At 45.6% G+C, this 14,488-nt stretch overlaps 1 protein-coding gene across 3 annotated transcripts; it reads right to left on the reverse strand.

Annotated features, from left to right (window-relative positions):
- Positions 1-1,046: 1,046 nt before the first annotated feature.
- Positions 1,047-13,046, reverse strand: NUP54 (nucleoporin 54). 3 transcript variants are annotated; one of them, XM_063156944.1, is made up of 13 exons: positions 12,918-13,046; positions 11,243-11,404; positions 9,245-9,328; positions 8,993-9,139; positions 8,132-8,361; positions 5,873-6,060; positions 5,225-5,421; positions 4,396-4,450; positions 3,722-3,815; positions 3,146-3,253; positions 2,657-2,776; positions 2,202-2,312; positions 1,047-1,872 (listed from the first exon to the last, which is right to left on the reverse strand). In XM_063156944.1, exons 1-13 carry the CDS (start codon positions 12,967-12,969, stop codon positions 1,744-1,746), a joined length of 1,677 nt encoding a protein of 558 aa, XP_063013014.1. In that variant the 5' UTR covers positions 12,970-13,046; the 3' UTR covers positions 1,047-1,743. The 3 variants fall into 3 exon arrangements, with proteins under 3 accessions (XP_063013014.1, XP_063013015.1, XP_063013013.1); XM_063156945.1 differs by lacking the exon at positions 11,243-11,404 and having other exon boundaries at positions 12,918-13,043; XM_063156943.1 differs by lacking the exon at positions 12,918-13,046 and having other exon boundaries at positions 11,243-11,601.
- Between the last annotated feature and the right edge of the window lie 1,442 nt (positions 13,047-14,488).

Consider the following 14,488-nt stretch of genomic DNA (forward strand, 5'->3'; position numbering starts at 1 on the left):
TTTATTTTTTCTCTAGTTAACTCTGTGAGCAGCAGTGCTGTTCCAGTGATGACACCTACTTCCCTGCTGGTGTTCCTCTGCTGTGGTAAGCTTGCTCTGGAAGTTTGGAGCTACTAAGTACACACAGTAGAGCAGAATGTTGGAAAAATACCTCAAATGTGTAACATTGTCTCTAGCACGAGGACTTGTTTAAAAAATCTATTGAGATAATTTCATTTTCAAAGCCCAGGGCAGTAGATCAAGTAGCTCCCTGCTAGGGAGCCTATGCTGCAGGTTTGTTATTTTCAAAGCATAGTGGGATCCAGCTTGTGAAGTGGGGTGGAATGTGAAGAGTTTGCAAAACAAGGAACAATGTGGTTCTCAAATACAAGCAGCACAGTCTAGCAGGGGCCCCATGGCAGAAGACTCAAGACTGCTACCCCAACCTCCAAAACAGAATTCTAGCCTCACTCAATTTCTTACAGAGCTCATTGCCCAGTGCAGACAGTTTATTAACTGGAACTATGCTTCCAAAAGGAAACTAATCCTGTTCCCCCTTAGCTAGAGCTCCACATATGCTTTTTCAATTGTAATGGAATCATGCTTCCACAAACACTCTCAAATGCACAATAGGGGTCCCAGCATATTGCAGCTGTATTTCTATTTTTCCATCCTTCAAATTTAATTAATGGAATTAATTTTGATGACTAATGAACAAACTGATTTTGCCCCTTCCATGTTTTTTTCTGCTGTACAAACTCCTACTGCAGAACACTGTTTTTTGTTTCAGTTATTTTTGGTGACTTTGGCACTGAGGGGAAAAGCGGGTCTCTCTCCATGACATGGGGTGAGTAGGTACCTGCTCTGCAGCGCTTGCTGCCCGGTAGGATCTAGGAGCCACACCTTTCACTTTGGTTTGGGGACTGAGGCTGCCATGCAGCTCTGTGACACTGGGTGTGACAGCCTGCTACCTTGGAGTGCCTGGAGCAGAGTGAAGTGCATTACCTGGAGCTGGGAGCAGCGTCATTGCTTTGCTGATGTCACTGAGAGCCAACACCACACACCGCTTATTACAAATTCAGACTGAATTTATTACTTTTGGGTGATTTTTAAAAAAGGCAGAAGACAACATCCAGACATACTGTTACTTAGAGGGGCAGCAAAGCTTTGTATAACTCATATATGTAAAGTGATCAAAACATAACCTTCAGATCCTTGCACTCCAAAGGAAGGACAGAAACTGGAAACATGAACTTTCTGCAGCTTGCCCCAGTAACTGACTGGTATTGCAGAGAACAACATAGTTACAGCAACAAGTATCTCTCTAATGATTTAAGTTAGCTGTTTACACAATGGTGCTACTTGATTGTTCTGACAGAAACATGGAAGCAGGCTAAGCTTTCCACAAACCGAGTCATTAGTGAAACAATCCCCTCAGCACTGCATTTTTTAGGACAATGTTGTTGTAAAAAAAAGAAGAAAAACGGAAAACAAATGTACAATAGTACATATAGTTTTGTAGTAAAATGGTATCTGAACAGATTCAGTTTTCCTTCTTTTGTTAAAGCATATACAGCTTTATAAAATATAAACCTTCCAAAGGTCAATTTTAAAAGCTTAGAAGAGGCTTTGCTAATTCTAAAAGTAACAGACAAAATACCATTTTGCTCCTACAAGACATGTGTTTTATTTTACCTCAACAGTTTTAGCCTTGGAAGGTGAGCCATGAACTCCACTACCATGTTCTGTGTAAACCTCCACCAGTCAACTGAAGACTCCCCCTCGGATGGGAATGCTCTCGTTCAACCCATGTTCTATTAGCTTGATGTCCTCCAAATCGTCTTTGATGATGCTGATTAGGTGACTCAGCCCTTCTTGCTGCTGCTTCAGGTGCTGCAGACAGTTCAGAAACCAGTGTGAGTATTGTTCAACTTCACAAACTTACTAGGTAATATTTCTCAGAAGTGTCACGACTGGTGGCATTGGCACATTGATAATCCTGGCATCATTTCTCTGAGGAAGGAATAACAGCATTTTCTGTGCTAACAGCCTGTCTCCACAGAGTGGTTTTGTACAATAGCTTGGTGCCCCAGCACTGAGACCGATTACAAGGAAGACTTGATCAAACATGACAACATGACATTCTAGATCCAGTCAGTGTGTGTCTGGCTTAAATGATCAAGCTCAAAGAGTAGGCCAGGGTTCTACCCAGTAACACTCACTTGCTTGATTTCTCTTAAGAGGTCAGCATCTATGTAATAGCGCTCTTCAGCCCGCACTGCTCCAAAGTGGTTTTGCATCCTAATCTGGGACATGAGCTCATTCAGTCTGCCCTGGGAAGAAAAACAGGCTTAAATCAAACACAACTCATTTACAGCTGCCACAGTTCCAGCATCTACCATTCCTTGAGTCTCAGTCTCCAGGGCTGGAAACATTGCTGCTCATTCAATTTTTAGATGTTCTGGAAGACATGCAAAGGGTAAGCGACTCCATGATTTCCAAGAACTCAAAACTACTGAAATACCTATTGGCTATTCAGCAAAGAGCACAATGCTACAACCTATCACACCAAGACTGAAAGCCTTCCACAACTAATATACACATGTGTTTTGGAAAACTGCCGTGTTTTCAGTGAGGAAACCCCAGAGGTGTTAGCCAAATGCTGTCAGCCACTCACCTTGAACTGCGTGGGTGCGTTAAGTTCACACTGAATTGTATCCAACTGTACACGAAGCTGCTCCTCATCTGCCTGAATGGCATAACCACTTTTCCTTTGGATCTCCTGCTTTATTAGCACCTACAAAAGAAGCCTTTGACGTTCATTAGAGAACACTTGGCCCATCCTTCTCCCCACCAGCCCATCTCTACATCTTTTTGCCCCTCCTCCAGCCTGTTTCTCACTGGATTTGTTGTGTCATTTAGTCTGCTGCTCTAAGACCTCAGGGCAGTCCTGTGGTTTTGGGTAGGTGAGAGAGAAGGTTCCCAAGTACAGCAGACCTGAGCTTTCCCTGACAGCTCTGCCTGGTACTTAAATGAACACCTGTTAGCTGAGGTGAGAATAATTTTCAGCACTGGCCTGCACAAGATGGAACAGGTTCTTCTTCCCTCTGAGACTGCTTGTGGCACTGAAGCGTGTCAAAGGACTTGTTTAGATTATCCTTGTTACCTGCAAGGTTCTGTGCGAAAGCGCCATCAGTTTCCTTTTGTATTGTGCAATTTTTGCCATAGTCGTTGTTTGGTTTTTCTGCAGCTCACTGATATCTTCTGATATTATCTGCAGAGGAGATGGGAGTCAACTAGAAGCCAGAGAGTTTTTGATAACAGAACAAGGTAGGCCTGATTTAAAACTGGAAGCTTCATGACACTACACCACTTAGCAACTTGGTGTCCTTGCCCCAGATGATTTTAGAAAGCTTTCTTCTATCTCTACTGTTCTGCTTTGTATTTATTTTCATACACAACTGGGATTTTCAGAAGGCACTGGAAAATTGGTTGCCCAAAGTTAAAAGTTTCTGCCAATGGACTTAATGGAGTGGGTGTGGATTAGCCTGTAACAAAACAGTAAGCTGGAACCTCAAACAAATGAAAGCCAAACCATTCTGCTCAGTTTTTGGGCAAAGATCTATTTAAGGGATATATTAAGACAATGGTTCATGTTTCCATTTTGAACACATAGGGCTAGGTGCATTTAATAGTGCATCCTTTGTCAACAGTAAGTCACGATAAAGATGAGCAACCTTACATCTAATCGAGTTTGATGCTGTTTGGTCATCTGATCCTGGACCTTCAATCTTCTCAGCAGTTCCTTGAAACCCACCATTGGCACAGGAATAAGCCTAGGAGAACACAAATATTTCTTACAACATGTTTCTATACTGGACACATCAAACATGATAAGGGTTAATAATTATGAAATAGAATCTAACATAAAGTCACAGATTATGCCGATCTTTTATAAATTAATATATAACCATATCTTCTTTTGCTTAGTTTTAGGGTCCTAACTGTTCCCCATAACCTCTTCCTTTTTCATAAAGAAACCAGCCCAATTTATCTGTAACCACGGGAGGGTACAAGGACGCAGCACCTCCAGCAGAAAAGAGAAAAAACCATAAGGGTTGCAAAAAATAAATCCCAATAACTAATCCATGTAACGGAGGACACCACTCCTCTAAGGAACCCAAGTAAGACTCTTTCTCTATCCTGACAGCTCCTAAGCGCCTAAATGGGTAACGGGATTAAGACAGGCACCTCCAGTAATCTTCACTGCTTTCAAGGGGATCAGCACTTGGCCAAGTTGTACTCGAGTAACTTTCTCACAAGTTATCTGAAGGGTACTATGCAATTATTATCTCTTTCTCCCCTGTCCAAGCCTTGTTGCAATATTTCAATACTTGAACATACTATTTGACTTACTTATCAGGATCAGGATTATCAACTTTGGCTTGTTCCCATATAATAGGATCAACACCTAAAAAAAAAAAAAAAAAAAAGGATTTTTCGTAGGGCTATCTGAGAGATATTACAGCTGCTAACCAGGAAAAAATGCTGTGCAATACACAAACCCTATAAACTATGCTAACCCAAATGCCTGTTGCACAAATTAAGGTTAATTAAACTAGGGTAGTTCTTTAAATCTCCTGGTCCTGAGCAGTAGCAGTAAATTCAGACCCAAAAGCTGTCAAGCACTGTTTTGAAAGCAGGGGAAAGGAATAACCCATAGGTGCTCCCATTGGATAATCCATACTTTAAAGGCAGAAATTCCTACTGTTCCCATTATATGCCACACTTGGGTCATCTGTCCTTTTGAAGTTGCTTATTGTGTGAAACAAACAAATATTTGAAATATCAGTAACTAAGTGATCAAAGTAACAAATCAGTTGGCAAAATAATCTCAGTAGGAGTTAGCTCTGACTTTTCTGCAAGACTAGGCCAAATGTCTTTTCCAATCCAGATTTCATAACCTTTCATATCCTAAACATGGACATATATAAAAGCTATAGATACAAAGGTAAGTCATCTAATCAAATTACATGAAAAGCCCTTAACTACTCTAAAACAAAGCTATATGTGCAAAGCTGTCTGTGGCCACAAAGGCAAGCTAAGAGAGCCAGCTGAAAACTGTGAGTATAGGACTTGATTATTCTGATTTTTAACTTTTCTTTTTTTCTTATTATTTTCACAGGTGTTTTCCAGCTGACACCAGCTTTTTTCCTGGAGAGCACAGAAGGCCCAGCCCACGCACCGGCAGGAGGGTTCTGCAGGAGCTGCTTGACTTGTGCTGGGGACAGCTCTGTCCTGGCCATGGACAGGCTGACCCCCAGCTGCTGCAGGGATGATTTGATGTTGGCTTGCTCGAAGTGGGCATAGAGGGTCGTTGCAGGAACTCTCCTGGAGGTGCCATTGGGGGAGCGCTCCACAATATAAATGATCACTTCTGTCCTGAGCGAGGCAAAATGCGGAACGTCAGGAAAAGGTCAGCAGCACGAAGGAGGTAACACAATACACAACCACTCAAAATCCAAGCTATCACTTCTCCCAGCTGACTTTTAACTTCTTTACCAAGTGAGATGTAAAGTACCAGTAGCTGCAGGGTTTAACACAGCAAGGGAGAGAGAATGAAAAACTGTAAATACCATTACATTCTCTGCTCCTCCCAGTTTTACCAACCATATCCTATGGTGATACTTGTACTACATTAAGAATAACCTAAAATCTCTGAAAAGGCACTGGACTCAATGTTGTAAGAAAAACTATATGAAGGAATAAGAGATACAAATCAAACTCAGGATGAAGAGATCTAAAATCAAGGAGAAGGGGAGACAGTAGACTTAGGCACCAACCCATTCTAACATGCAATATAAATGGGCAACCCTGTGGGAAGTTCACGTACTGGTCATCGGGCATTGTTTTAACACCTTCGACATTGACGGTGAGGGTCTGGTTTCCTCCCAAAATTTTGTGTAGCGATTCTACGAGCTGCTGCTGCTGGCTTCGAATATCTGCTTCTTTTCTGTTAAACACCAAGACCACGAGGCCATCTTCATCTTTGTTGTTGGGCATTAAACTGTAACCCACAGCCTGCCAAGGAACACATGAAAAATGAAGGTATGTTACTTAGCAAATGCCTATCCTTGTGGCATGAAGAGGAGAGCTAAATCCCTCTGTTTTTAGAGCAACTGGTTCCAAATTTATCTCACAATTTATTCAAAGCTGCACAAACATGAAATCAATCCCCTTGTAAATCAATCTCTCACACAGCCATCAGTACAGCAGCTTTTGAAACAGTTTGGATTTTTACAAAAAGTTCCGAAGTATCCTTTTTCCATCAGGGGAGTTGCCAACACAGCAGAGCTGACAGCAATCAGGAACATTTTACAAACTGAGCCTTTTTCCAAATTGCAAATGGAACCAGAGGATCAGCCTTTTACAAGCAAAAACAGAGTGGCAGCTTTCACCTCCTCTTGCCTGTCAGCTGTCACCCCACGCTGGCACTGGTGGCAGGGCGGAGAGTAAGGGCTTGGTGAGGCCCTGACACTGCATGTGGGTGGGTGACCTGCACCTTTCCCCTCATGAAGAGAGAAATGAGTTGGGGATGTGCCCAGGAGCTCGATTTTGTCAGCAGAGGGTAATCCCCTGCCATAGTGAGCCTCGCAGAACCAGCCATCCTGCCATGGAGCACAACAGTGACAGCTAAGGAAGAATTTGTTTTTAAGCACATGACAACTCTGGTACTTCTGTTTTAAATAAATAACTTCCACAATCTTTTTACGCAACTCAGCAGTTTCAAACTAGAACAGATGTATTTTACTTCACTGTAGTACTTCAAACAACAGCCTGTTACACATAGAGCAGCATGCATTTCTTGGTCTGGAGCTGCATGCTTCTCATGCATCCTAGAGCTGGAATTGTGTACAAGTGGAACCCTTCATATAATGCTTCCTTCTTATCTGATGCCAAGGTGTTTCAGTGGCAATAACCAAAATACCTTATGATGCTTTGCTCCTATCCCTGTGCCACCTTCTCCCCTAATTTTTGCAGGCATCTTCACTGGTGGCACAGATGGAACTTGTCAGTATTTCACTTATGGCACGTGAATTCATGGCATTAGAAATGCTCCAGTCACAGGGACAAGACTAAACCTAGTATCTGGTATTTTCTAACCTGAAGACTCTTCTTTTTAGTAAATGAAACTCTAAAATAACCGATTTTGCGTCACATAACTTATAATAATGGGCAATTTTTCAAAGCTCAGAAACAGTGAAAGCAATTCAGACAACAACTTACAAGAAAATAAGCTTTCAGTTGCATTGCTAATAAAATGTTCAAGGTAACACTGAAAAAGGTGATGCAACAAAACCAAACATTTTTTAGGCAGGCACAATTGCTGCAAAAATGTTACAGAACTCTCATAATGTACATAATCAACACTGGACTTAATTCAGTATTAACCTACATTCAGGACACAAAGTTCGCACTCCAAAGGATCAGCTTTGGAGGTGTCACCACGCCTGCCCCAAATCCCCTTACAAGCCTGAGGCTTAGCAAGACAGTCAGCAAGGGCAGGATTTGCGGAGGATGGAGAGCCACAAATCTGTCAACATGAGAAGCAAGATCTGGAACTGCTGACGAGTCCACACAGGGAATGGAGTCAGCATGAGCACTGGCAAGGATAAAGGCTGGTGGATTTTAAACCTGGCACAGGCCAAGTTCATAGAGGGTTATTTTAATCTAGACAAAGCAAGGAAGAAAGACCCTGAAGTTCTTATTCCAAATGTTCACAGTTTCTTTCAGACAAGAAGGTTATTTCGAATTGTTTCTGTCTTATTGTAACATACACAGACACACATTAAAATTAATTTCCATAGATCTGGTTGAAGTACACACACACTAACCTGAATGCTAGTACATGAAATTGTTACTTTCATGCTCCACATCTGGGCTCATTATCTAGTCCCTCCACACCACCCAGATTTCCAACATCTTCGTACCTTTTAATGAGTATGCATCAGAATTCTGCAGATTACCTGGAAAAATACTGTTTCAGAATACTCTTAACCAGTGACAAAGTCTGGTTTAACACCCATGAGCTGCTCAGCCTCAGCAGAGTAATGGATTGGCGCCCTCTGCGGGCAGCTGAACCATGCCATACCTTAAACCTGCAGAAGGGGTTTTCCTGCGTGAACTCCACCGGAGCGATGTTGTTGTTGAAGTACCCTTTGCCCGTGCCCCAGAAGGCCTGGAGCTGGTTCCATTTGGCCAGAATGGCATCCCTCTCATCTCCCAGCAGTGTCGGCGCCGAGAGGGCGCTGGCTGTGTTGATGAGTTGGTTGGACTGAGCGGGAGTCTGGGCAGGCTGGTTGAACAACCCAGTGCCTAATGCTGGGTGGGATAAAGAGAAACAAATGAACCCCTTGACCAACTGTGACCATGCTATCACCTATCACTAGCATCACTTCTTATCAGACTCTGAGAAGCAAAATAAAACCAAACAAATAAAGGAATTAAAATCAGATCATGTCTCTTAAGTGTCTTTTTACAGCCATTCATCATCTACCACTGAAGCTCCTGAACAATACATTAGAAGAATTTTAGGTTTTTTTTTAACAAGACACATGTATTGATCCATGTCACCATCTATTTGGCACCCTCAATACCTAAATCTGAGAGGCAGGCTGGCTGTTACAAATTCAGTGGACTCAGAGCCTGAAGCTGCTTATTATCCAGCTCCCATTTAAATTAACCTCAATGCCTTTTTCCTCCCCTTTCTAGTAATGCTGTGACTGCAACATCAATTCTCTAACTACATTCTACCAGCATTAAACCAAAGGGGTAAATATGCTTGGAAGCTCAAGGGTGAAGCTCAGAGACTTGCTTGAGCTCTAGTTTAAGAGTTTAAGTGTTAAACCACCTCCAGTTACAATACACTTCTGTCCTACTACCGCAGCAACAGAAGATGGCAGTCTTGTGCTTTCACTGCTAAGGGATGGGTAAATCCCAAGGCCATACTCACTGGTCTGCTGCTGCTGCTGCTGCTGCTGGGTTCCAAAGCCTCCAAAGCCTAGCCCAGTTCCCAACCCACTGCCCAAGCCAGTTCCAGTTCCTGTGCCAAAACTGGTACCAAATCCAAAGCCTTTGTTCTGGGTACCACCAAAGAGTCCTGCGGAAACAAGTACATGATTACCGAGAAGAAGAGCACAGCAGCCCCGCAACCCAAAGCACTCCTGGATCTGCTCTGCGGGCAGTCAGTCCCTCAGTCCCTTACCGCCGGTGCCGGTGTTGGTGGGAGCAGAGAAGCTGAACGCCGGTGCCGCGCTGGTGGTGGTGGTCCCAAAGCCTCCAAAGGCACCTGCCGAACACAGACTGCGGTCAGGCAGCGGCACACGGCCCCGCAGCTGGGCACAACACTGCAACCAACCGCACGCCTCGGGGGTCACGGCCACAGGGGCTGACAGACGGATGGCACATGGCACAAGCATGTAGTTCACACTGAGCATGGGCACCGAGCTCATCGCCCAAGGAAATGGGGGAGAAAACACGGATCACAAAGCCACAACTTGTATGGTGTGTCACGAAAGCAAATAAAAAGGCAGCAGTCAACTGACATCTCGGTCCTTTACCAGAGGGATGTGCTTCTCCTAGTGACAGACACAACTAACAGGACTATTTCTTACATTCGTTCTCAGGAATACTTCTGCTCAATGTCACTACTAAGTGTTTAATAAACAACTCGACGTTTTGGGAACTTTACAAACAGTCCTAACACCTCAGGAAACCTGAGGCCAGATACACACAGTCGTGTAAATTTCTACAGGATCATTTTTTTTAAGCCTTGTTTCCCAATGATCATACCCGTTACACCTCATTTAGAGGTTCAACCACTAGTATAGGAAGATGGATGCAGAAGCAATCGGCCTTCCACAGATTTTCAGGAAAAGCAGCCATTGGCCAGCAGGAGAGGACCCAAGTGAGCACCTGAGCTCCAGTGCTGCCAATGGCACTGGCCCAAGGTGCAGCCTGTGGAGCGCTGACCTGCCTGGGAAAGCAAGGTGTCTGCGTCTCATGCTGCTTTTACACGTGCTCAAAAGACAAAAGACAGTCTGCTACAAAGGATTTGTCACAAAGATGCTGCCTCTCCTCACTCACATGTCAATAGCAAAAAAAAAGATCTATTACACTCACAGTCCTCCTGTCCACAAATCAAATGAAAAGCATAAATCAAAGCTGATAGGCAAGGGCATTTTATTTCCATTCAGCAAACACTTTGATGTGAGTGGGCACAAGAAATTGTTCCTTGTAACACCCATGTTTCAGTCCTGCCAGCGAGCAGGACACCCTGGCAGGAGCACCAGCAGGTAACACCATTTTTAGGTACCTTTGTACCCACTGCAAATTTAGTCATTCTTTCTTGAAAAGGGCCTGAGACTACAAATTCAGTACCAAATAATCAAATTAAATATCAAATGGACTATCCATGGTCTCTTCTGTGTCTTCTCAAATGAAGCCAGTGAAGAGTGTTCACAGCAAATAAACCCAATGAGACCGCTGGAGTGCACAGAACAGATGAGAGGCGCAGACACAGAGAGCAATGACACTGTGGGATGGACGGAATTCCTATACGAGCAGCAGCAACCGGACCCCTGGCTAATTCCACACCTACACAAGCATTAGAAATCCATCCAGTCCAAAGTTTTCATAGGGAATGGGAAATATTTGAGGTGAAATGACATCAGCTTCCTTGGCCACACCCCAGTGCCCCCATCCCGTGCAGGCCTCCCTGGAGCACGAGCACCCCTGGAGAGCTGGAGCAGGGCGGTGTTGGGACACTCGGGGCTTTGGGAACGGGCCACAGCTGGCTCTGACTTTGTGCCGGTCGTATACAATTCGTTTCTGCACAGAAACTACTGAGGTGTGGTGTGTTCATGACAGCCAACGCAAGGCCGATGAGGAGACACGGGGGAAGATGCAAACATGACTGCAGTAGTCCAAGAATCTCATGTCAGGAAACAGGGAAAAGGGACCAGCTCTGGGATTGTTCGGGATCACCTGGATTCATCCCCATTCTAGAGACTTTTGCCTACAGGGTTATTTTTCCTCAAAAACTATTCCTCGAGAATTTAACGGGCTAAACCCCTCCCATTCCATTTCCAGAGCTTTTATGGATATGAGGATTAGTAGCGGACACAGATCCCCAGTGAGGGATGCAATTCTTGGACCCCTGCTGTAACATTTACCACAGAACACGTATGTACGCATTATCTACCTGCGCTTGCCAGACTGTTACCAAAATTGAAAGCTGGAGTTGAGGTAGTGGAAACACCGAAATTCCCAATATTAAAATTCACCGCGGGATTAGCAGTTAATCCGAAACCCCCAAAATTAAACCCACTGGCAGTGGAGTTTGCAGTTTCAAGCCCACCAAATCCTGACGAGCGGGAAGCAGAAAAAGAGCAAGGCAACATTAGTTGTGAGTGAAAGGCAGGTCCCAGGAGAGAAAAGCTGAAGCATTTTTCCATCACCATAAGCAAGACAGGCAGAGTTAGACACAAGAGTAAAAGGTATTAACTGGCATTAAACATCATTTATTGGACACAAGGAGAACACTTAAAAACTCAACACACTGCTGCTGTAAAGATATTATTTTTTAATTATACCGTGCATAAAGCAGCAGCATTTCCCCACCTTTTTTCAAAGCCTTATCTCTGTGATTCAATATTCACATTAACAGTCATTTTTAACAGCCTAAGACTGCTCAATACAGCTGCATCTGTGTTAAGTGTAACAGATAATGTCAAAATCAATTCATAAACTATCAGGAAGGCAAGAGTAAATCATCTTCATACAAGTAATACACTCAGATACATGGCAGCAGAATAACCACAAAACTCAGCTCCAGCAGATGAGGCACCACACAAGTCTCAGCTACTCCAGGGCAGACTTATCCAAGTTCTATTGCCAAAATCTGCCCACCTCAGCCTTGCTGGATTTACTGATGCACCCAGCACCCCTGGGATGCAGCTGAAACAGTTTCATGCTAGACAGACAACGGGAAGTCCTGAGGAGTGATCCCAGATTTCCCTCTGACATTGGTCTGTGAATGTCATAAACCTCGCCACAATGTACAGGCAGCACAAGGCAATGTTTTACTTTCAGATGGGGCCAGAAAGAGTGTTTGTAAAAGAGACGGTAAAATTCAGGCTAACTAGAGCAAAGATGAGTCCCGTCCAAAGGAGTTTGGAGTCAACAATTAATTATTTTACTAACTGAGGGCAAGGAAAGCTCTGTCTTACATTTCACCATGACTGACAGTGACAAAAGCAGAGGGGGAAAAGTCTAACTTTACAAGTTAACCGCTATCTTTTACCTTGCTCAAAAATGAACTTCCAAGGGCATCTCGTCCAAACGATGAATTTATTGCAAGAAAATACTGATCCGAGGGACCTGACTACCTCATCACAAGCGCCTCAAGAGCCGCTCCCGGACCCACCGGGGACCGCGCGGGGCGCGGGACGGCGCCTCTGAGGCGGCCGCGGCTCCCATTGGCTGGGGGGCACGCGCTGCCCGCCACCGCCGCTCCCATTGGCCGCAGGGCACGCGCGGGCCGCCGCCGCCGCCGGTCTCATTGGCGGGGGAGCACGCGCGGGTCCCTCACGGGGCCGCGATTCCAATTGGTGGGGGGGGTCACGCGCGGGTCCCTGAGGCGGCAGTGATTCCCATTGGCGGGGGGGCACGCGCTGCCGGCCGCCGCGGTTCTCACTGGCGGGGGGGGAGCGGTACGAGGGGAACACGCGCGAGCCGCCGTCATGATTCCCCATTGGCCGGGGGGCACGCGCGGCCCTTTGAGGCGGCCGCTGTTCTCATTGGCGAGGGGGCACGCGCTGCCCGCCGCTCGGCTTCCCCCGCCCCGCCCCTCCGCGCCCCGTTTCCCCCGCGCTCACCGGTCGGGTTGGCGGCCCCGGCTCCCGCCGTGGCGCTGAAGTTGAAGGCCATGGGGCCGATCGTGGGACGGCGAGCGGAGGCCCCCGCGGGAGGCGCGTACGAGCCCCCGCGCGGGTCCGGCCACAAACAAAACCAGCCGCACGCGCCGCTTTTCCGCCGCCACAAGAGCGCTTCCGGGTGGCGCAGGCGACGCGCGGTGACGCAATCGGCGCGCGCCAGCGGGCTGTACCACTGCGGGCAGCGGGACGGGGGCGCCGGGAGAGGCTTAATGTCCCAAGGGAAATAAATGAAGAATAAAGCCGAGCAGCTCTTCCGTGAGGATGGCGGGCATTCCCGGGATTCCACAACCCCGGGACCACAGAGCCGCCGTTCCTTTGGGTGTCCGCGTGCAGGCGCGGACATGACATAATTCCTTCCCAGTGAGGGCTCCCGCAGGCACCCCACAGCCGGGAGGAACGGCTTCCCTCCATTTTCCCAGAATTATTCCCAGAAAACAAGATTTGGGGTGACAGTGTTGTCACAGAATGCCAGGAGGCCTTGGTCTGGAAGGCATCTTCAAGCCCATCGTGCTCTGCTCCCTGCCATGTGTTGAAAATGACCAGATAATACTGGCTTTTGCATTTATGTATTAGCCTATGCATGCTGTTAGTGATAACAAGTATTTAGAAATAGCATCAATGATAACTCTTTTTAGCTGCATGTTAATAAAATATAATCTATGAGCTTAAGCATGCACTGTGATGCTTAGAGAAACAGTGGTGTAATCAATATAGTATCTGTGTATCACTCATGGAAATAATGGTGTGATGAATGTATTGTGCTGTAGATCTTAGCAAAACATAAGATGTTTTAAAAAAGGGGCTTTTGTGTTGGTCAGGCCATGCACTGACCAACCTGTCCAAGAGATAAGATAACCCTGACACAAACCAGAGCACCGGAGGACAATTAGAGAATACCACGTTAAATTTAAGGAGCACACATTAAATCCTTATCAGGGGATGTGAAAGAGCAGGATGGAGGCACAAGGAGAAATAAAATATATTGACCTGACAACCAGGATGTCATTCAGATAAGCTGGATGGTGAAGTCAAACAACGGAGTTCCCAAAACATCATAAAGTTCACAAGAATGTTTGAATAATGCAGGAAACACATGAATATGCGTGTATCTCAGTGATGTAACAGTATAAAGATAACACTGTCTGTATACCCCGGGGTGTTCTTTGGCTGTTGGTCAGGAGCACCCCAGCCCTGGAAATATGGTCCTTTTAAAATTCTATTATTATTAAACTTCTCAAAATTCTAAGCAGTGAATTCTGCTTTTCACAGTGGGCAGGGCCACCTTCCACGATCCCCGGCTGCTCCAAGCCCCATCCAGCCTGGCCTTGGACACTTGCAGGGATTCAGGGGCAGCCAGAGCTCTCTGCAGAATCCATTCAAGGGCCTACCCACCGTCACAGGGAAGGAACCAAAGCAGCAGCCAGGAAAAAGAGCCCAAACCAAGCCCAAGCAATGCACACCCCAATGCTCTTCTTTAGAAGACAGTTACACACTTGGAACACACAGCTCAC

The sequence above is a fragment of the Melospiza melodia genome, chromosome 5 (assembly GCF_035770615.1).
Source record: "Melospiza melodia melodia isolate bMelMel2 chromosome 5, bMelMel2.pri, whole genome shotgun sequence".
Taxonomy (NCBI): domain Eukaryota; kingdom Metazoa; phylum Chordata; class Aves; order Passeriformes; family Passerellidae; genus Melospiza; species Melospiza melodia.

Excerpts from the sequence above, each read along its gene's own strand:
- NUP54 (XM_063156943.1), bottom strand. The coding sequence starts at position 11,501 with ATGGTGATGGAAAAATGCTTCAGCTTTTCTCTCCTGGGACCTGCCTTT. Across the intron at positions 4,451-5,224 it reads CCTGCAGAACCCTCCTGCCG|GTGTTGATCCTATTATATGG; the intron begins GTGCGTGGGCTG and ends TTTTTTTTTTAG. Across the intron at positions 2,313-2,656 it reads ACGCACCCACGCAGTTCAAG|GGCAGACTGAATGAGCTCAT; the intron begins GTGAGTGGCTGA and ends TTTTCTTCCCAG.